General features: G+C 35.5%; 1 protein-coding gene across 24 annotated transcripts in view; it reads right to left on the reverse strand.

Moving 5' to 3' along the window:
- Positions 1–22,784, reverse strand: part of LOC143223166 (uncharacterized) — a 101,933-nt gene that overhangs the window by 57,347 nt on the left and 21,802 nt on the right. For 3 of the 24 annotated variants that reach the window (XR_013012708.1, XR_013012703.1, XR_013012709.1), the window contains one exon: positions 13,937–14,262. The exons of 16 other annotated variants lie outside the window; for them this stretch is intronic. Coding sequence is in view for 2 of the 8 variants with exons in the window: in XM_076450743.1 (XP_076306858.1) it covers positions 20,507–20,567 (61 nt within the window). In the remaining 6 variants the exon portion in view is untranslated. Of the gene's footprint in view, positions 1–8,670; positions 11,366–13,936; positions 14,263–20,506; positions 22,634–22,784 lie in introns of those variants that run through there. 5 more of the 24 variants (XR_013012705.1, XR_013012711.1, XR_013012706.1 and 2 more) reach the window with 4 other exon arrangements.

The following is a 22,784-nucleotide window of genomic DNA, read 5'->3' on the forward strand; positions in this document are numbered from 1 at the left end:
ATTTTAGTAATTTGTCCTCGTAACTACATTACATTATTACGTTGTTTTTTATTATATTTCTTGTCTTCATTACTACACTACAATAGTACATTAGTTTTTCGTTTGTTTTCTGATGTCTTCCACACAATAATACGTATATTGTCTTTTACTTCTCTTTAAATATATATTTATTCTCTCAAAACTCTCACATCTTTTAATTCTTAAAAAACTTCATTTCTTCCCTAATGAATGAAAAATAACTTAAGTAACGATATCTTTCATTATGAAGTTAGAAAAAAGCCCACCGCTAGTACAGCGGTAACTCTCCGGATTTACAACGCTAAAATCAGGGGTTCGATTCCCCTCGGTGGGCTCAGCAGATAGCCCGATGTGGCTTTGCTATAAGAAAAACACACACTGAAGTTAAAAAAAAAACCATTTAGTTCTGTGCAAGAAAGGGCAATTACCAGCTTTCCAGTTCTTTTGTGATAAAATATGTATTTTATCAAAATTAGTTGTCATTGTTACTTTTATGCCTATTCCTATAGAATATTTTGTTTTCAAAGACAAATTAAAACAATAGTTTCTAAAATTCGAATTTTATTATTTTTATTGAAGATATTATTTAGCCAAGAAATACTTATCATAAAAAATGGCTAAATAGTAAGCAGTATAGGACATACATCTCACACAATTTGTGTGTATTTTGTAGTTGTGTCCACCGAGAGGAATCAAACTCTTGTAGACTCACCGCTTGTCCCACTAGGAGACACATGTCACACAATAGATTAAATCTTAACCAGTCAAAAAAAGATATGCAAATAATGTATTAACATTATTTGTAAAGTGATCGGTATAATACACGTATGACAAAAATTATAAGCTGATTATTTTTATACCAAGACTACCAGTTATTTATATTATATACCACAACATAAGGTGTAATGTATTTAGCTGTCTCGCTCTCCCAAGTACAACTGACGAGTCGTAAATTCTGCGAAATTAGTCTGCTGCAGAGGGAGTAGCGAATCACAGAACAGATTGGGCCATTGAGTGACACATAGTGTTTGATTCACATAAGTTACACGTTTTGGTAAGTGAAAGAAAAATGTATAAATAAATTCGATACTTACCATACATAGAAATATATACTAATCAGTAAGATATGTTTAAATCAAACAGTATATTAGGTCCTAATCTTTAGAGGGTAGATGCAAATCACACAACAGATTATAGAGAAACCAATAATGAAAATACACTTCTAACAATAAATATTAAATACTAATCAATAAATGTTATGCATACAATATTACATATTAGATGCTCATCAATAAAGGGTATACGCATTACAGAAGTAATGAATAATCTGTGAATGATATACACATTATAGAACAAATAATTAGTTGGTTGGCGTTTTATGGCGCCAAGCAACTAGGCTATCTGCGCCAAACAACTGGTAAAAATTAAAATAACAGTCAAATTAGTATGAGGTGTAAAAGTAAATAAAGCTAAAACAATGATCCAATGTCAGGTTTAAATAGGCCAATGACCCATCAATGACACTGTCCATCGTCAGACATAAGCCTGTAGACAAAACATGTCCAAGATGGTGCCGTCGTTCAAAGAACTAACATGAAGCAATTCCAGGACCAGTAGAGAGTTGAGTAAGTTGGTATGTATAGAACAATTCGTGTACTACTTAGCTTCTATGTAATACAGAGCAAGAGAAATGACTTACAATTCAGTAGTGAACACAGAAACTGTAGAGGGGATTCTGTGTGCAACCACCGAACCACAACAAACCATGACAGAGCCCACAGTGTTACCTGATTTCGAGCCATCCGTATGAATGGGAATGGAAGGATGGTTCGAAAGATGTCTGGTAAATAGAAGACGGTACTTTCAATCAGGAGTGTTCGTCTTCCTCAGATGACTCAAAGTAAGGTCACATTTGCGAATGGTAATAAGCCATGGTGGATGGACTGACCAGTAGATACAGCAACTTCATCTAAGGACAGACCAAATTTAGCCAGTTGCGTCTGGATGTGAAGGCCTAAAGGAACAATATGGTAAGATCGAAGTTTCAAAGTATAGAGAAAAGAAACTTGCAAAGGTCGAAGGTGTAGAGGAGGTTCATAAGACTCGGTGTGCAAACTGGAGAAGTGTGGAAAGTGTTCAGAGCCAAATCCCTGATGGTGAAAGGGGTCCAGCAACTTCAAGGCTAAGGTCCTGGCAGAGCCATAGACCAGAGACTCATAGTCCTGTTTCGATTGAATGAGGGCACGATAGACCTTTAGCATAGAACATTTATCCGCTCCCCAAGAGGTAGAAGAGAGGACACAGACGATGTTAAATGTCTTTGTTCACTTGACGCGAAGCTGCTTGATGTGTGGTATAAAGTTCAGTTTACGATAAAGATAAACCCCAAGAGCTTTGCCTCAGGGACCATTGAAAGCACAACTTCACTGACACTGAGTTCAGGTTCGGGATGAATACTCCGTTGGCAGCAAAAGTCCATGAAAACGATTTTAGAGCGAGAAAAAGTAAAACTATATGCTGTTGTCCACTTCAGTAAATGATTGATGGCAGTCTATAGCTGCTTCTTATTAAACGTTAAGTTCAACGACTGACACGAGATTTGTAAATCGTTAACATAGAGCCCATTTGCAACTGTAAGATGGATTTGTCCAGTAATGGCATTAATCTTTATACTGAAAAGTATGACACTCTAAACACGGATCATAATAATAGCAAGAGAAGCAGGAGAGAGAAGGTGCAGTATTTCATAGTGTATATCATCATGTCTGACAAATGTACTGCCAGAACGATGAAGAGCAAGATTGAGTATCACCAATGTAAAGGGGATGATTGTAGTCATAGAAACGAGCAGCCCGAACGGAAAGGATCGATCACTCTGCCCGAGTCTTGGTGGCTAAAATGGTGGGAAATGAAGAAGAAGTGCTAAATTCCTGCCAAACGCTTTCGCCGAGGGTATTGGTGATACTCTGGGCATCAGCAACTTCTCGAAAGAGCAACATTGGAGAGCAAGATCAAAAGAGGGACAGAAGTATACTGTCCATTGACCTTCCAATTCTTGACCCATATGACTTTGGAAGTGGTGGTAGAAAAAATGCTGGTTGTGAATTTAATCTGAAATTCCTTCTGACTTACCTGCCAAGCATGTACATTGGCCCACTGAAAAGCAATGCAGTTGGAAAGTGTGGGATATCTAAGAAAGTTATTCCAGTTTTTGAGCTTTCTGTGACATGTGGCAGGTGGGATTTTTATCACGTGTCAAGGTCTCAGGTATAGAATGAGAAGCTTGCAGGATCAAGTTCTGAGAGAACAGTGAAAAATGACCAGTTAGCTTGGTCCATTTACCACTGGTGCACGCGAGTTGAGTGGTATCGAAATCGGCCAGTCTTTCTCAAAATGACAAGAAAATGGTCAACTCACTATGAAAATTGAAGGGGAGCAGACCAAGATCAGTAGCAGTAAAAAACAGACCAGGTGCAAAAAATAAGTACAAACACCATTATTGAACAGAGAAAGTTTGTGAACCGAGAGCATATGCTCTATGGAGCAACCCTTTCCATTAACATCAGCATCTCCTCAGAGAGGACTATCTCCATTAATGTCCCCCAGGATTAAAAAGGTAGATAGCAACTATTAAATATGATCATCAAGATCCGATTGATCATAGGTCTCTCGAGGAGACAGGTAGAGATAACAGACATTGATGGTACAACCCAAGGAAACATGGATGGCTAGGGCCTTCAAGGGTGTATTGAGTGGCAAAGATAGAGCGAACACGTATTAGTCGACTATTAGTGTCATATCTCGATGCACTAGTCCATTACACACCCTGTCATTGTGGTATAAAAGAAAACTGTTGTAAGGTGATTATATATCTATGTTTCAAAAATATTTCCAGTAAAGAAAGACATACAGGATGATAAGAATCAATCAGTGCCTTGATATCATCTAAATTAGAACGGACATTTTGACAGTTCTGTATCAATGTAGTCACTGTTACTTAGGTGGAGAAGAAATGAATAGAGAGCCCTTCTGTTCTGGAACACGTTTTGTTTTCTTTATTTGAAGAAAATCTATCGACCTCCATTGATCCTGGAGTGGACAGATCTCTGTCGTTGAAAGAAGATTCCAGTGACTGAGGATCCAAATGAATAATCATTCTACATCACGGTGCTGGAGAAGATGGACCCAAGGAAACGCCTGAACCCAGAACCAAAGGAAGTGGATTTGAGAAGCTGTGTTGGGAACAGAGATGAGTGTTGACGTTGATTCGTAAACTTCTTTAACCACGAAGAGCAAAAGACTTTTCACCTGGTTTGAAAACGACTCTATCGGAAGCAAGAAGAGTTGTGTCTGCACTCCCACTGTAACAGTAAATTGGAGTGCAGCAGCATATGTCCCAAATGGAGCAGGGACAATAACTTTCGTCCCTGTATGTAGAAAATATTGTTTTTAGTCTTTATGCATTGTACCTCTTTCTCTTTTAACCCATTTAGAGCAAGGAGTAGAGTGAGAGTGAACCACTACAGTTACTACAGTGTAGTTTCAGTTCGCACTCGGAGGCGTCATGGCCTTTGCCACTACAACAAGCGCATGTTAAAGAACCATGATATGATGTTTTTGAGTGAACAAACCGCTTACACTAGAAACATGTGAGAGGGTTGGGAATGTATGGCTGTACCGTACAATTCAGAAAACCTGCTTTGACTGTGCCAAGAGGACTTGACGATTTAAACATCAATATCAGGACAATAATAGGCATCATAATTTCGTCTTTACGAGTGAAGATTCGGCGCACCGCAGAAACGTTGGCTGGACTAACAGACGTAAATTTACAACACTGGAATTTTCTTTCACTTCCTCTCAACTCTAACTCTTTTGAAAAATTCAAAGTTGCATGAGGAGTAGCCTCGATGGTCATATCCCCAATGGGCTTCGATTTCAAAAGGAGTTTGGTATGTTGTGGTCCAAATGTTTTTACCAAAATGTTTTCAGAGCATAACTCTTTTACTGGCTTCAGGAGCCAGCACTCATCCAATTCTCTTTGAACAAAAAAGGATACATCTGCCCTAAGGAGTTATCAGTCAATGAATGTTAAATGAGAAATCAAGGTGTTGAATCCCACCATAATAGTAACTTTAAACAGAGTCGTCCATGCATGATCGTTTTCCGATAATCGATTTTTTCTATATTTTTCATTTTTATTTTTAATTTTTCATGGATGGGGTGTCCATAATAAAAATATTGCATTTCAATACCCACTGACCCCACCCACCATGGAGCCCCACGAATTTTTTTTTTTGTTGGAATAAACCATAAAACTACACAATGGGCTATCTGTGCTCTGCCCACCACGAGTATCGAAACTCGTTTTTTAGCGTTGTAAGTCCGGAGACGTACTGCTGTGCCACTACAATGCTAAACAAAGACATTGCAGCAATGCCAGGGTTTCATGAGGACCTTACCCAAACACCAGCGTCAGACACAATGTACACAACAATCGTTGAGAACGTCCAACAGTGGTACTCCGTTGACCCAAGTCCAAGTGGACCAGCTGATTGACTCTGAAGGGGCCACCCAAGGCCGCTCGTCTGCAGGAAATCAGGACCAAAGTGGTGTGTTAGGGTTCTATCCCTCAACCAACAGGATTCTCACCTCCACTTCACGGGTCGCCACGCACGGCAAACACGTGGGTGGATGTTTAGATCTCAAAGGAGGTAAAATGAAAGAACAGAACCTTCTCTGGGAAGTCTCTCACCACTTACAAGAATCCGCCTCGAGAGGTACAGCAAATAAGTAACCATCATAGAATATAAACTTCACGGAACAGATTATACATTTTTAAATAAAGGAACATTAGCCGTCATATGCTTTACACACCAACCAGAACACAGATATATAACTTGATTCAATAGGCACCTTCTAAAACATTTTTATGAATTACATAATTACGTTTCAGATTTTGGAAAGTTTACTCCATATGTGATAGATAAAAAGCCAAGCAATTGGAAATGCAAAATATATGTCAACGAACCACAAAAGTTAGCGTTAGTCAACAAAACTAATACATCAGCTGAAAGAATACCCATCGTGTGATGGACAAATACCAGTCAGCTAATAAGAATCAGAACTTTTCTGTCATGTGACGGGTACATATACCAATCAGCTAAGCGTCTCACTAATCGAGTCAGATGTTCCCATCACATGTAATGAGCATTTTCCAATTAGCTAAAAGTCTTTCTAATTCTGTTAGAGCTTCTCCTTGATGAGATAGATTATAACGTGACAAAATGAAAAGTTTAATCAACTTTAAGTCTAGGCCCGGCATGGTTAAGCGTGTTAAGGCGTGCGACTCGTAATCTGAGGATCGCGGGTTCGCATCCCCGTCGCGCCAAACATGCTCGCCCTTTCAGCCGTAAGGGCGTTATAATGTGACGATCAATCCCACTATTCGTTGGTAAAAGAGTAGCCCAAGAGTTGGCGGTGGGTGGTGATGACTAGCTGCCTTCCCTCTAGTCTTACACTGCTAAATTAGGGACGGCTAGCACAGATAGCCCTCGAGTAGCTTTCTGCGAAATTCAAAAACAAAACAAACATTAAGTCTACCGGGCATCCTAAAGAAGGCTTTGTAAGCCCATAATATAAAAATATTCATGTCACATTATTGGCAAAATAATCAGATGCTGATAATCCAGAAACATGTGACTAAAAGATTAAAATTTTCTCGTGAGCTAAGAGTCCATCGTGCGCTGTAGAAACTAAAAACTGAATATCGTATGCAATGTAGAAAATATATTCCAACAATCCGATATTATCACTGGCGTATTATGAAGAAACTAAATATTCCAGTTAGCTGAGAAAAATTTTATCATGGAGTATATAAAATACCACAAAAGCTATGAAAGTAATCTTTATATGAAGATCGAACTAAATACCTATCAAACAGCTGAAAACATAACTATTATGTATTCGGTAAAATATACACTACTCAATAAATTTTAAAGCTCTGAAATATACCGCTCAGCCGAAAGTATATCCTTCACATATTAATTAAATTGAACAGACTCAAGGGTCCAACATGTTGCTCGTTTGTTTGTTTTCGGTTATTCGCCCAAAGCTACTAAAGAGTTATGTGCACTAGTTATCCTTAATTTTGAACTGATGAACTAAAAGGAGGGCGGCTAGTCAAGAACAACCATCGATAACTTTTTGTTATTTTTTTCTGACCTAATAGTGGGATTTATACTTCACTTTTATAACACACCCACGGTTCTAAAGCGCGTAGCGTGATTGTTTCTGTTTGTTTGTTGTTGTTTTGTTGCAGTTACAGGACTAGAATAGTAGACTTGCTAAATCAAAGACTGGTGATGTAGCTTATGAAGACTAGTTAAATATAACAAAGAGTTAAACGCATAACGATTATTTGATTAGTAAAACCAGCCTAGGCCCACTATGGTCAGGTAGTTAATGCGCTCGACTCATAAGCTGAGGGTCGCGGGTTCCAATCTCCGTCACACCAAACATACTCGCCCTTTCAGCCGTTGGGGCGTTATAATATGACGGTCAATTCCACTATTCATTGGTAAAAGAGTAATCCAAGAGTTGGCCGTGGGTGGCGATTACTAACTGCCTTCCCCCGCAGATAACCCTCGTATAGTTCAAAAACCAACAAAGAAAGCCAACCACTGAAATTTGTCATCCACCTATGATGGAAAAACGTGTAATATCTAATAATACCAAATTTTCAATAACACGATCGAATGTATAAGTATTTTGTTTAGAAACTGTTGTGGTTATACGTATCAATAATACCAGTTGAATTTCCTGTTCAACGCACGGAAAGGACATAGGGGCCGCGAAGATTAAGATGTGGAAGAGGGAGTCATGTTGCAAAATTTACCAATTGAGGCCAAACGTAGCACAGATCAGTCCTAGGGACATAAAGCTTATCCACTACACTTTTGGTAACAATCGGTTCATCGATTCCTTGCTTATAAGTATACACATGCACGCACAGACATTTAAGAAATAAAGAATGGGTTACATTATTATTTCAGTCTTATGAATAAATAAATGTATAGCTGGATTTACTCCAGCTCCATAGCTACTTGAAGATATAGCTATCAAGTTTATATGATAATAAGTTTAAGTATCACTCAAATAACTTTAATACCAAAGAATATAATTATCTTTCTGGAGAGTTTAGACAACGCCCTCTACATCGTTGGTCGTTAAATGTAGACAAACCACTTTTATAAAATATGAAATCAAGGATATGCTATAAAACTGTAAAACGCAACATCCGTATCAGTATATTCAAAACTTATGAAACTTGTAAATTGTTTGTATTATTATTATCACTGTTGTCAGTTTCGTAGACTAGCTTATTACCACTATATTTTTGTAGATTTTTTTCAGTGAATAAAAAGTTATCTTTGTCTAGCTCTGTCATCAAGAATAGAAGTGAGTCATTGACTATGACAGGTATGTGAAACTTCAGACAAAATACGTGTAAGATAAAGTCTGGTGATTACTAAGAAAGATCTAGCGTAGCATGTATACACAAAAAATAAAGAGATATGGGCAATACGCGCGTAGACTATTAAGCAATGTTTTCAGTTACCTTGCATCCGAAAACAACAACGGAATAGAAAGCACAATTGTGATAATACTTTAATTAACTGAAAGAACACTGTGTAAAAATACAACCTACATATAAATATCCAAAATTACTGATAATACTATACTTGATGCTACTTACAAAATCGTCAAAATTATGTAAAAAAATTTAAAATATAAAATTCACAAGACAAAATACTGTATCACGCTCTTTAAGATGTTAAGACAGTATAATTGTTTCTAGTCATCAAAATTAAATGTTTAAAATGTTAAATATTTTGACTCAGCGACTTTATATAGCATGTTATTTGTATTTATAATTCATCGTAACACAAAATATCACGACTTCAGTGTTAATTAACTGACTGGTTAATTATTTGTATATGCAAAAACGGCTCGTTTGACTTGAGAAAATATTTTACATAGAAGAGCGAACAACGTTTCGACCTTCTATGTAAAATATTTTCTCAACCCAAACGAGCCGTTTTTGCATATATATTTCTCTAGAAGTGGGTTTTCTCGACATCACTGATGGTTAATTATTTGGTTGTGCCTGCAATCGATGACATATTCGTTAATACGTAAAATCCGATGGAGGCTTTTACTGGTTTATCATCATAGTGGTGGTTAGTTAATGAACTGCTAGTAAAAGTGTATTGTTTGGGCATACCGTATCTTCTCACTGATCTAGTGTACACCTCTAATATTTCATCTCTTTATCTTGCTGGTGGAAATTAGCAAATGTCGTATATATTCGCTTTACTCTTGAAGGACTTAGGCCAACGTATTCCAAACTTTCTCAGTTCACGGTGCTCTTAGTGTCTCAGCAATTTTTTCACTGAACTGTGTTAGGTGCTCCTCAAAAACAAATTTTAGTTCGTGAGTCAAATAAACTTTATTGGACGTCCGTGATAACGAGAAAACCCACTACATAAAAGATTTTCTCAACCCACACCAGCCGTTTATATATATATATTTATTGGATGTAATAAATTACTTCAACACGAGGAAATAGTCTATGCCACCATTTTCATTTATTTTTTTCTCCATAGGGCCCGGCATGGCCAGGTGGTTAAGGCACACGACTCGTAATCCGAGGGTCGCGGGTTCGAATCCTCGTCACACCAAACATGCTCGCCCTTTCAGCCGTGGGGGCGTTATAATGTGACAGTCAATCCCACTATTGGTTGGTAAAAGAGTAGCCCAAGAGATGGCGGTGAGTGGTAATGAGAAGCTGCCTTCCTCTAGTCTTACACTACTAAATTAGGGACGGCTAGAACAGATAACCCTCGTGTAGCTTTGCGCAAAATTTAAAACAAACCAAATCAATCTTATCCATAGTGGCAACTTTTTTCTGAAGGCTGAAACCTTTACTGCGAGTTTTAGAATGTGCGTGTTGCTTCCATGTACAAAAAGATTCAACGCATTAAGCTTTTCGAAGAGATCGCACAGGTATGTTAAATTTTACAAAAAATCAAAGAAGTTTTTAGCACATTCGTGTTTTTTTCTCCGAGACAAGAATAGAGTTCCTGTCGTGATTCGAACAAAGGAAGAGCCATCGCAAGCTGCAGTAGTACAACAAAGATGTGTGCTCTGATCCCATACCCTCACATTTCTGTAGCCGAGTTTCTATGAAGTTCACCACTTTCAACACACTTTCCAGGACTAGGTTCAGTGAAGGACTCAGGTGCTTTGACATAAGGGTTTCCTGTGAGTTACGCAGTGGGTACACAGTGCATCAAGAGCGTTCCTCCGTATGAGTGCTTGCAATCTTCCATAACAGCTGGACATAGAGCGACCACCATAGGTACAGACACCAACGTACTTAGTCCAGTCTAAGTTCTTTTAGACATAAAAGTGTCAAGGATCTCAAACATGTCTCTAGCCTTTGTACCTGCAGTGATACTTTTCAGAAGAGAAGGTCTTTCACAATTTTTTTACCATCCACGAACTGTGTACAGTAAATCAACTTCTTGTTTTGTTACTATATGTCGCCTCATCAGGCTTTAACCAGAATTCCTTCCCTTTCACTTTTCAATTAGCTGATTGATAAGGTATTCGGCTACGTGTTGGATTCTACAACTGATAGTATTGTTGGATAAAGGCATCTTTGAAAGTAGTCTTCCCACAGATTCACCACCCATAATATTCATCATATCCACTGAGATGGTAAAAGCAGTTCTTCTGCAATGGTGTGAAGCTTTTTTACATTTCTCGACTCTATATGCCGTCTTGTTGGATGTTAACAAAGTATTGCTTGGCATTGATGCTTGTTTCAAAAATGTACCTTTTTGTTCTTTCAATTCTTTTAACTTTCTGGTAAAATAATCACGAGATTTACTAGCCATGACAGGATGATTTGTCTCTAAGTGGCGTTTTAGTTTACTTGAAAGCATGCACTCTGGAACCAAAACTTTTAGACACAATAGACATACTGCGGACACTTTTCACGATTGTCATCTATCAAAGTAAAACCAGAATCTAGATAACTATCATCATATTTCCGTTTCTTCGTAACTTTGCCATTAGTCTGTGGTTTGCCATCCTTTTCTTCTCTCCCACACTTCTTATGAATGTTCAAAAATCTTTCCGTTTTTATGCATAAGGAATAAAAATCAACAAAATAATTCACTGAATTTCGCTAGACCTCGCAGACACTCCATCACAACACCTTTCAGTTATTTCGATTACTGACGGGCCCGGAGCATCGACAGGTATTTATATACAAAATCTAAAAAATGAGAAAGTTCGAGAAGTTAATAGAGTACCTGAAAGTTCAAGTAAACAAAAATATATTTCAAACATTCGAGAACGTCACAGAAAGGAATGTAGTGCTTTTTAACGTAAAAACTATAAAATATCTCGAGCTAGTAGTTGGCGTCGTGTCCGATAGATGTCAATATCGCTGTGTTTCCCTCGAAAATTTGAAATATCCCGCGGCGCCCTAGAGCGCCACGGCGCACAGTTTATGAACCACAGAGTCTAAGGTGATTTCTTTCAACTTGAGATAGAGAACACTTATAAAATGTATTGTAAAGTTTAACATTATGGAGGTTTAGGTATTTAATAGTAGAACAGAAATCTCTTTTTCGATAGTTAAACTTATCAAACTGATGACTATACTCATGCATATAAATACACTTTTGCAGCATATGTAAAAAATATCATCATATTAAGCTCATCCTAATACATAAATGCACCTTTTATGAAAGCACGCATTTGTCTATATACGTGGATGCCAGTATAGACAAACTAAAAACTTATTGCTAGAAAGTGATTCGTTCCTCCACCACCCCCCAAAAAAACAAAAGACGGCTAAATATTAGTTATGGAAGATCTAATATCAATGTGTATGAGTGTTTATATTCGTTGTGAATAACAGAAAGTGTGACTCGTACTTATAGCTAAGTGAGTCCGGATAAGAGTTAACACATATAATAATTGGATATGTCCTGAAAGAAAGAAGAGATTCTCGTACTTTGCTAATTGTATTGTGAAATATATGGATGATTTTGAAAATGCGAATTAGCAAGAGACGTAACACCTACAACAAATATAAAATTGATATTGTTTCGCTTTGTTTTCTAGGAATTTGATACCACCGAAAATTTACCGCTTTTATGAAAGGTATGTTGCAACCCTTTCTCATGTAAAATATTCATACACCCAAATCACAAAGATGTGTTAAGATTGGGGGATTTAAAATTTCCAAATTTTCAAGACAGGGCTATCGTTTGTACTTAATGGTATTGTAAAATTTAAAAAATAAATATATGGATAAGCTTCCGGCGCCAGGATCATCCAGAAATAGTTGTGCAACAAGTCGCATCCTAGGCATAGTGAGCAGAAATGTGGTGACTTATAACAAGTGAGAATCCAGGAGCACAAAATCTCAATGGCAAAAGCTGTTTACGTGTCTTACTCAAACAACAAAACATACGTATAAAGAAAAAAATCTCTCCCTCTAAAAACGAAAAATATCCTCTTAGCTGAGCTACAGAGTCATGATTAACGGTACCTTTTGCGGTTCAAGCTTCCAATATGTATCTTTTCAAACTAACGTTTAGGCCACAGTCATTAAATCTTGCATTTATACTTTTAAACACACACGCACATAAATGTGTATATATATATATTTCGCAACATGATTTTATATCAGAATCTGAAAAGACTATTTTGAACAATTTATTTCAGTCACGTAACGTAATTCAATGTAACCATATAATAAGTTATATGAATTAATGAACTATTCGATCTAATAAATTTAGTTTAGCAGTTTTAATTGTTTAAAAACATTTTTATAGCTTATCCATTAAAAACAACTTACTTCTGTTTATTTAGACCCTGCGACTGGAATGTTCTTCAACCTCACAATTATAAATATCAACGTTGGGTGTATGCGAGGAGAATTTTGTTACTTACATAAGTCTGTTATTTGCACTTTCAAAACAGATTCGTTCATAATATTATGGTTTCTATTGTCAGGTACACAGAATATTTTCCTTATTTGTTCCTCATTTAGCATTGATAAATAGTTTTAATTCGATACAAGTCAAGAATGTGTTTTGAATACAGTTTTTTTTATTAAAACAACATTTTACAAAAATATATTATTTAGTTCGGTGTAAATTTCTAGTATCCATTTTCTGAATTAATACAAGATTTACCTAGACAATCTTTAGAAATTTTTTATAGAATTTGTCATTTTATTTCAACTGAAAAAATTATAATAAACCGATGAATTATTAATAGGTTCTACGTTATTCCTCTGTTTTCAAGTTGTCAGAAAATTAGCTTACTATGAAACTGTTTTTAAAATAATGGGCCTTTATCTAGACTTGTAAGCAGTTGACCACAAGTTGCTATTTTCATTCTTGTTATATCTTGATTGACGCATTTCGATTCATAGGACGTGTCAAATTCTGCTTGTTCTAAACTTCTTTTTTAAAAGGCTATAAATTTGTTCCTTTACTATATACAAAATTCCACAAGTCTTAGTTAATTGTTGTTAATCTGTTATTTCGTAGCCTCAAATCTGAATTCCCACCCTCTTTATCTCTTCGTTTAATTTTTTATACTATCATTTCAATTAATATATTTATTCGTCTATATAAGAAAATAAATTCCTTAGACATCTGTGATGAGAAGAACCAAAACTAAATCATTTATTGTTTTTAGAATAAAGATAATCATTTTAATTGTCACCTCTCATTTTACATTTAAATTTATTTTCTGAGAGCATAAATATTTTCGACGGAGACAAAACTTAAAATGAGCTTGGTGAAACAGAGATAATGTGAAGTTGACCTTTAACCATAGCAATCTTTATTGTGGCTTCATCTGTTACAAAGTTTTACAACTCTGATTGCTAGTGACGTCTCTTGGTTGCTTGTTGGTGATCATTTCAGCCGTTTTTCATTTCTTTATTTTTCACGTATACGGTCACATAGTCATTATTTACTTGTTTAATCTTACCAATTCTTCAACTTCTACTTCTTTAGTTTCATACATTTTGTTACTTCATGGTTAATCTCGTCATATTTGCTCATATCTTATCTACTCCATTCGTGGAATTAAAATATCTTCAGGTTCTCAAACGTCTAAAGTCGTAAACAAATTTCCTATTATCTGTTGAGAAAAACATTGAGTTTATTACTAGCTTCCATATTAGCACACTTATTTTAAAATTAGGAGCATTCAACATGTAGCGTGAGAATTAATGTCACGTCCAAGAGTAACTGATTCACGCAGAAGAAAAAGCCATTTAGTTTCAAGAGTTTTATTAGACCGTAGAAAAAATAACAGCAAATCCATGAGTCACAAAGAGCTCTCGGTCTAATTCTCATATTACGATCACTAAAGTATCTGCGGAATGCTAACTGATACTACGTTATATATACTCACACCATGCGCGCCTGATTTTCTTAAAAGTGGGAAGGGCAAGTATATGGAAGAAGTGGCGAACGTTCGAGGTGAGAAATGTTTGTGCTAAAAGATATTCAGAATGGGATGATATGTGTGTCTTTTTTTTACTGTTACCCTGAGTTGGAACATATGATTTGGTCTGGCATGGCCTGGTGTTCAATGCTGGACTCGCAATTTGAAGGTCGCGAAATAGAATCCCCGTCATTGAACAAGGTTGATAATGTTAAAGCCAATCCTACTATTTGTCGGTAAGAGAGTAGCCAAAAGTTAGCAATGGTTAGTGTTGACTAGCTGCATTCCCTCTAGTTTAAAGCTGTTAAATTAGGGACGGCTAGCGCAGGTAGCGCTTGTGTAACTTTGCGCGAAATTCAAACAAACAAACAAGTTTTAATTAGCCCAAATGACTGTTTTGTAGCCATTCAAATATATAAGTACATAAGTATATTAAACATATCTAATAACCTCAAACGCCTGTGTGACGAAAGGTTGCTGTACATTAATTACTTCGTATTCAAACACATCTGCTGTAAAATAATACATGTATGAGTAAGGGTTGCTAAATGTTACTGCATTAAATACATAATGTTCTAATACATCTGCTGTAAAATAATATGTGTATGACTAAGGTTTGCTAAATGTTAATACATTAAATATACAACATTCTAGTACATCTTCCATAAAACAAAGTGTGAGTGACTAAGGATTGCTACTATATTAAATACATATACACTATAGTAAACGTGTGAGTGGCCTGAGATTACTGAATAAGATGTGTTGATAAAAATGAAATAGAAACCCTATAACCCGAGTGCTTTCGAAAGATGGACCTTTCTTATTCAACACTTTGTCCCTGAAGAAGAAAGATCCACTTTTCGAAAGTACTCGGGTTACAGGGTTTCTTTTTTCTATTTGTCAAGACTTCTTTACCTATATGTTTTTAAAACCTCATAAATAAGATGTGTTTGTTGTACCTCATTTGCTAATCTGGCGAAAAGTCTTGTTCTTATAAATCCAGTATATTTCTTTGTAAAGAAAGAATGGCAGCTTTCATATGCCACTTAGCAGTGTTTACTCATTAGTTTTAAAAAGGCCGTTATAATGTAAGCCGCAAGTTCTGTTATACTTCGGTAAAAAATGGCCCAAGATGTGGCGGTAGGTGATTTTAACTAACTACCTTCCTTCTAATCTATTACTAAAATTTAGGAGTGCTAATGTAGATAGTTCTCAAGTGTTGTTGTTTGTAATTACGCACAAAGCTACACAAAGGGCTGTCTGTACTCTGCCCATCACGGCTATCGAAACCCGGTTTTTATCGTCGTAAGTCCGCAAGCAGCTCTCCAGCGTTCAGCGAGAAATTAAAAACATAATTAACAATTTCATATATTGTTTTATGTTAATTTGTACAATATACAACAGAAACGCCTGGAAATGTTAAATAACCTCTTTTCAGTGGGTACTTTTTTAGATAATTGCATGCTACTTAATCAGTGAAAATAGTATAATTTCACATTATGTTAAACATTTTCCTAATTTTAATAAAGAATTTGGTAACTACGAGCAAATTCCTATAATTCAAAAACCTTTCAGTTATATATGTTTCTTAAAAAAATGTTTTCCTTGGCATCACACTAGACACTTTAAAATCGCGATAAATATGTGTTTTTGGTGTAACAGTTAGGAAGATTTAATTTATAAATATTATGTTTGCATTATGTTGAATTAGTTTTCTCAAGCTGTTTTTCAACAACTGTTTATCTTGATAATTCAACAGTCGAGGTTTGTATTCGATACAGACGTCATTTTCTTTAACTATACCAGAATAAACGGAATACAAATGATCATTTTTACGAACTGGATGGAAGTTTGTGCAAAATATTTAATTAAAATTCAGGTTTCAACTAACGAAAACATTATAAACTATATTTAAGAATTAAATCATTAATTTGCAGAAAGTTATTAAAATTTGATATTTTATTCGTACGACCTGTATATCATAATACACTGGTATATCGCCACAAGTACAAGCCATAGCACCTAGCAACACGTTTAGTAGATATATGAGTACTTGTGGTAAACAGAGAAATTTCGACTATTCTATTTAACAGTGGACGTCTGTAAACTCGGGACTTAGATATAAAAAGCTTTTTCGAAAACAACTATTCTTACAACGATATTGTCATAAACTGCTAAAATCAAGTGATACCTTTAGAAGAAAAAGTCTTCGATATACTACACTAAACTCAATAGACCGTTTAGTACAGCAACTGTCTTTCAAAGTGCATACACCTCTGCCCGAAATGGCCAGGTGGCTAGTGTGCTTGACTCACAATATAAAGGTTGCGGGATCGAAATCCAGTCCCATAAAACATGTTCGCGCATTCATCTGAAATATTTTCTCAACCCAAACGAGCCGTTTTTGCATATATATTTCTCTACAAGTGAGTTTTCTCGACATCACTGAATGATATGGTCAATCCCACTATTCGTTGATAAAAGAGTAACCAAAGAATTAGTGGCGGGTGGTGGTGACTAGCTGTTTTCTCTAGTCTTTCACTGCTAAATTAGGGATGGCTGACGCTGATAGCCCATGTGTAGCTTTACGCAAACTTTAAAACAGACCAAATCAAAGTACACCTTAAACCAGTCCAAAGCAACGACTTCTTTAGTAAAATAAAAACCACCAATGAAACTGAGTGTATATCCTAATACCGTTAAAAGACAATAAACAAGTATCTGACGTTAAAAGAGTGTCACAGTTTTAAGCCGTAAATGAAATCAGTAAAGTTAGAAAGATGACCAAAGAGCCTTGAATGAGAGAAATCTCCTTCAACAGTATAACCCTGATGCAGTTTTTGTGTACTTTTGCTCCTTCGTTCTGTTTGAAAGTGTTTTTGTAATCCAATACCCAAGGACAATAGAACATTTGTAGGAAGTTTATCAGGTTGTGTGGTTCATAAAGAAACTTAAGAGAAATTTGTTAAAATACAATAAATTGCAGTATTAATTAATAGCTCATGTACGTGGTTGCCAGGATCAGTTCGATCAACAAAGAAGGAAATAGTTACAATGGGAATACGGACCTGGAACATCATTTTTTTAAGCCTGATTAATCTCAATATATTCGAACAGAACAATTTCTTAGGTAAGCAGTATGGATACCACTTGTAATATAATCAATCGATTTTACTTTTAAACACTTCCAGATATAATAATGTTAAATTATATTCACTGAGAGATACATCTTTGTAATTCTGTGTTTTATAGCATTAATAGACAGTTAGACGTTGTTGCCTCGTTTTCTTATGTAACAACATAATTCTGGATGAGTTATTTCACCCTGAGATGGAAGGCACTAAAAGAGCACCCATTCGTTAACACTTCGAAATATTAATGGAGGCCTTTTGTAAACTACAAAGTACTTAATATGATGTTCAAAATTTCACATAATGAAACATATACGTCTGAATTTCTTGGCCACGAAACTTGGATATAACTCCTTTTATAATTACTTCAATTAATTTTATAACATTCACTGATATGCTTGATATTTCTGAACACGGAATGTATAGTAAATAGCAGGCTTGCTTTATTTTCTAATCATCCTATTGGATACAAAATTTATGGTGAAAAATAGGATACTTTGAAAAAGCTCTAATAATAATAATAACAGAAAATATTCTTATTTCAAAATTTCTGACCTGGCAAGAGTAATTATACGATTGTAGTAATAAAAGATAATAACTCTCAGAAATTTTAATGAATAATATGATTAATGATATTACAAATAGTAAATCCTTCTCAAAAACTTTCATATAAGATATTATGAATAATATATCCTCTTATTTTATAAGTATGAAAATCACTGGCTCTTTCACAGTTTTTGTTAACCTTCACTACAAACATAGAAACTGGTGGTACTAGCAGTCTGTCTGTGACTTTCAGTCAATTTCATGTTCACTATTAGTTACAGCTGAAAATATAATTGATAGTGAAGGTATTTAACTGATGATTTAGTGTCTTCTAATCATTGTAAGTTTCAGTGTTACTTCTCAGTTCGTTTAACAAAATTAATATCATTTACGTGTAGAATAATATTTCGGCCTGCTACACACAGCTATTTTACTTTCGATAAAAGGTTATTTTATCAGTAGATATATCTTGTGTTAGTATATATGATGTTTATACAGTCAGTTTCATGTTGAATATCATCCGAGCATAACAAAGTGGTATCATCAGTCACTTAACTTCATATTGACTATCATTCTGAATATAGCACTTTCTTATTAACGTTGCGAATGTCAGAATATAATAAATATGATATACTGATATCGACTAGAACTATGACTAACGTGGTGGTAGAAGTTAATGATCTTGAAATACTTTAACGTTGAGTATATATATCCACATACAGACTAACAAATAAGTAGGTAATAGTTCTCAGAACAATCATATTGATAATAGTTTGGGTGTATCGTTGTGATGGTATCCCCTGCAAACCGTTATCACATTTGTGTCAATTATGCTAACGGATACCACACAGTGATGATATCGCTTGTGATTTATAGACACACTCAAATCGCCAATGACTCTGTATACCACACAGTGTGTGTGTGTGTTTTACGTATAGCAAAGCCACAAAGGGCTATCTGCTCAGCCCACCGAGGGGAATCGAGCCCCTGATTTTAGCGTTGTAAATCCGGAGATATACCGCTGTACTAGCGGGGGGCTATACCACACAGTGAAAATATCTCTTGTAAATCGTTGACACATTATGCCTCTGGATATAACAACTTGACGGTATTGCTTGTAAGTCATAAACATAGTTAAGTTGATTATGACTTCGGATTCAATAGAGAAACGATATCGATATAAAATTTAGATATATTCACGTCAATCATGATTTCGTACATAACGCTGCGAAGGTAGCAAATAATACCTCTCAGGAACTTTCATAGTTGGCAGTAACTTCAGATGCGATACTTAAAGTATTTTATCAACAAAGCTTCTGGATGCAACACCGAGCCAGTGGCAGATTGATACCTTCAGGCGTGTTATTCTCGTCTGTAACTCTGGGGGCCCGGCATGGCCAAGCGCGTTAAGGCGTTCGACTCGTAATTCGATGGTCACGGGTTCGAATCCCGGTCGCACCAAACATGCTCGCTCTTTCAGTCGTAAGGGCGTTATAATGTGACGGTCAATCTCACTATTCGTTGGTAAAAAAGCAGCCCAAGGGTTGGCGGTGGGTGGTGATGACTAGCTGCCTTCCCTCTAGTCTTACAGTGCTAAATTAGGGACGGCTAGAGCAGCTAGCCCTCGAGTAGCTTTGCGCGAAATTCAAAACAAACAAACAAAGTAACTCTGGGTGAAATATTGTTGCGAAACTTTTAAAAACTGACATATCTTTGTTAGTGTTGCGGTTTAGTAACTATTAAGAACTTACAAGGTAATAATGGATCAGGATAAATCATTACAAGAGCAACAACTACTAAGTTTCCATTAATAACACTGTTATACGCGTACCACGTTGCGCAAAACAATTATAAAATAACGCCAATCCCATCGACTAATTTTTATAAAAACGAAGACACCCTTACAGCAACCAATTAATCTGTAACATAAATGATTGGTCATCCCACTTATGGATGTAAATGAAAGTTAAATAGGGGTATCTCTACTGTTATAATGTGCAAATTGTTTCAAAGAAGACTCCTGTAATCATTTGAATAATATAACCAATAGATGAAAGATACTGGTAGAGTAATAATCTTTATATAAGTTGCTCTGCATTGTGCAGTATAGCAACAGACGTGTGTTCCTTTGGATAGAATCTCACGCCAGATGTAATCCCAGTTTACGGTCACTTTATTCCGCCAATTGGTATTTAATAGGATAGTGATAAATTTTATATTACATTTGGTTTAAGTTTTGATCAAATGTATCAACTTACAACAGAATCTACTGGTGCCATTCCTTGGTATGTAGAAGTCATTACGCCCACCAATAATCATTCCTGCTCGCACTACTTTCCACCACCGCCATATGCGCCACTTGCCTATCCGTAAATGCTGGTTGCATCGGCTTTCAGGTTCTCTCTGACTTAGAACACATCTATTACTTCGCTGAAGAATGAAGCACAACTCACATGTATAAAGAATATTGCTTCACTAGTGTCGACCATCTACTGAATGAATTCTTGAAACCACTGCAATAGTTCTCTTTAAGGTTTGTTTAAAATTCACAAACAATTCGGAGAATGTTAAGCTGGGGGATTTACCTAAAAGTGACAACTGAAAGGCATTGACAAGTAATTTGCATTTGAGATCACATATCTGATTATCAGATGGCTGATGTACGTAACAATGCACAAAACATGACACGTGACATTGTTTTATAAGTGGTTTGATTTGTCCTAACTACAATACTAAAAATTTAAATTATTTTTTAATTGTCATGCACATTGTATGTTTTATTGAGTTATTAGCACTTAGTAAATCTAAACCACTTTCATTATTGCTGTAACAGTGTAAATAATAATTATATGTTACCAACAGGTAAGCCCAAACTTTCTTCGTGATTACTGAACCATCTGTGTGATTGTCTGATAAACGAATACTTAAGAGTTAGAAGTAAGACTTGCGGTCTAGGCATAGATAAATTGTTGTTAATAAGCAACGTTTTCGCTACTTTTTGAAGATGTATGATCTTTCAATGACTAAAATTAAACCACTTTTATTGAAGCTTTAGTACATAATATAATGTCACCTTAGTAACACTAAGCAAACCTAAGTCATTTGTTTCTATTACTATTACACATAATATAATATTTTCTAAGAAAAGGAAGTAAGCTTGAGAACGTATAATGTTGTAAATCCGGATTCGATCACCACAAAGAGCGTAGTAGTATTGTCATCCTATCTTGCAGCTTTGTAACATCAATAAAGCCACTTTTATGACCAATATTATGTAAAATATAATATTTTTGCAGTAGCAGGCAAGTAAACATAAATCAGTTATATTTATAATTACAGAAGAAGTAATAAGTATGCGTTAGCAGAGAGGAAATAATAGCTTCTTACGAATTTACGATTACAGTGATCGTCAAATCTTACCGTCTTTTGATCTTATTATTAACAGACAAGTGTATTTATCATGATCAATGGGAGACCTTTAGCCACTGTAATGTTTATCACTACTTGTAGCCTGACTCCATGATTAAAACAATAGTAGCTAGCTACATGTGTCGTCTTGTTGGACACAAAACTGTGGGCAAAAAAACACAGAGCATCTTTTAGCCACTGCACTTTTCACCACTTATGAGATATAATGTCTTAGTAATAACAAATAAAGTGCTATAACCCTTACAAAGTTTAACACTCCTAAGGATAAAACTTTGAATCATAGCATAAAGCACTTTTTAGCCTCTACAGTGTTTACCATTTGTAGAATATAATTTCTTAGTAATAATAAAAGAAAATGCTCTGACCACTACAATGCTTACCATTCTTGACTACATAACCTTTAAATCATAACATAGAGAATATTTTAGTCATTACAATGTTTATCTCTCCTTGGGGCATAATGTCTTAAATAACATGAAAAAGTGTTTAAGCACTTCCATCTTTACCATTTCTGTACCTCACAATAATCTCCTCTTTTTCAATTAATGCGTTGACCAGTTTAATACTTCTATGAACATAAGCTTGTGGTAATAACATGTAACATTTATTAAACGTACAATGTTCAACATTCCTGGGGACATAACTTTATGGTAATGATAAAGAACACTCCTTAGCTGTTACCATGTTTACCGCTGGTAGGGAAATAACAATGGTACTTTAGCAAGATCAAACGTTTCATGGTATCGTTTGTTTTTTTTTAACGTGTATGTATTACAATTGTAGGAAAATGTTTAATATTCAACCTCCATTTTAAATATTACTGGAAATATAACATGCTGGTTAAGATAGTGATTAGACATGAAACCCACCCCTACATTAAAATACCAAATTTACTTCATACTATATCACGCTCTTGGTGCTCTTTGTCAAGTTGCTCATAAGCTTATGTAAGAGAATGTAAAAAAGTAATAAACTTATATGTTGATAATACTAACGCGTTCGTTTTTCTAACGTTGCACTGGCTAATCATCTGTTATAACGATTTCAGGTTGTTCATATATGGAAATCTGCATGTAGATCAAACGTAAAACATCAACTATTGTTTTT

Source organism: Tachypleus tridentatus, chromosome 8 (assembly GCF_004210375.1).
Source record: "Tachypleus tridentatus isolate NWPU-2018 chromosome 8, ASM421037v1, whole genome shotgun sequence".
In the NCBI taxonomy this organism is placed as follows: Eukaryota; Metazoa; Arthropoda; class Merostomata; order Xiphosura; family Limulidae; genus Tachypleus; species Tachypleus tridentatus.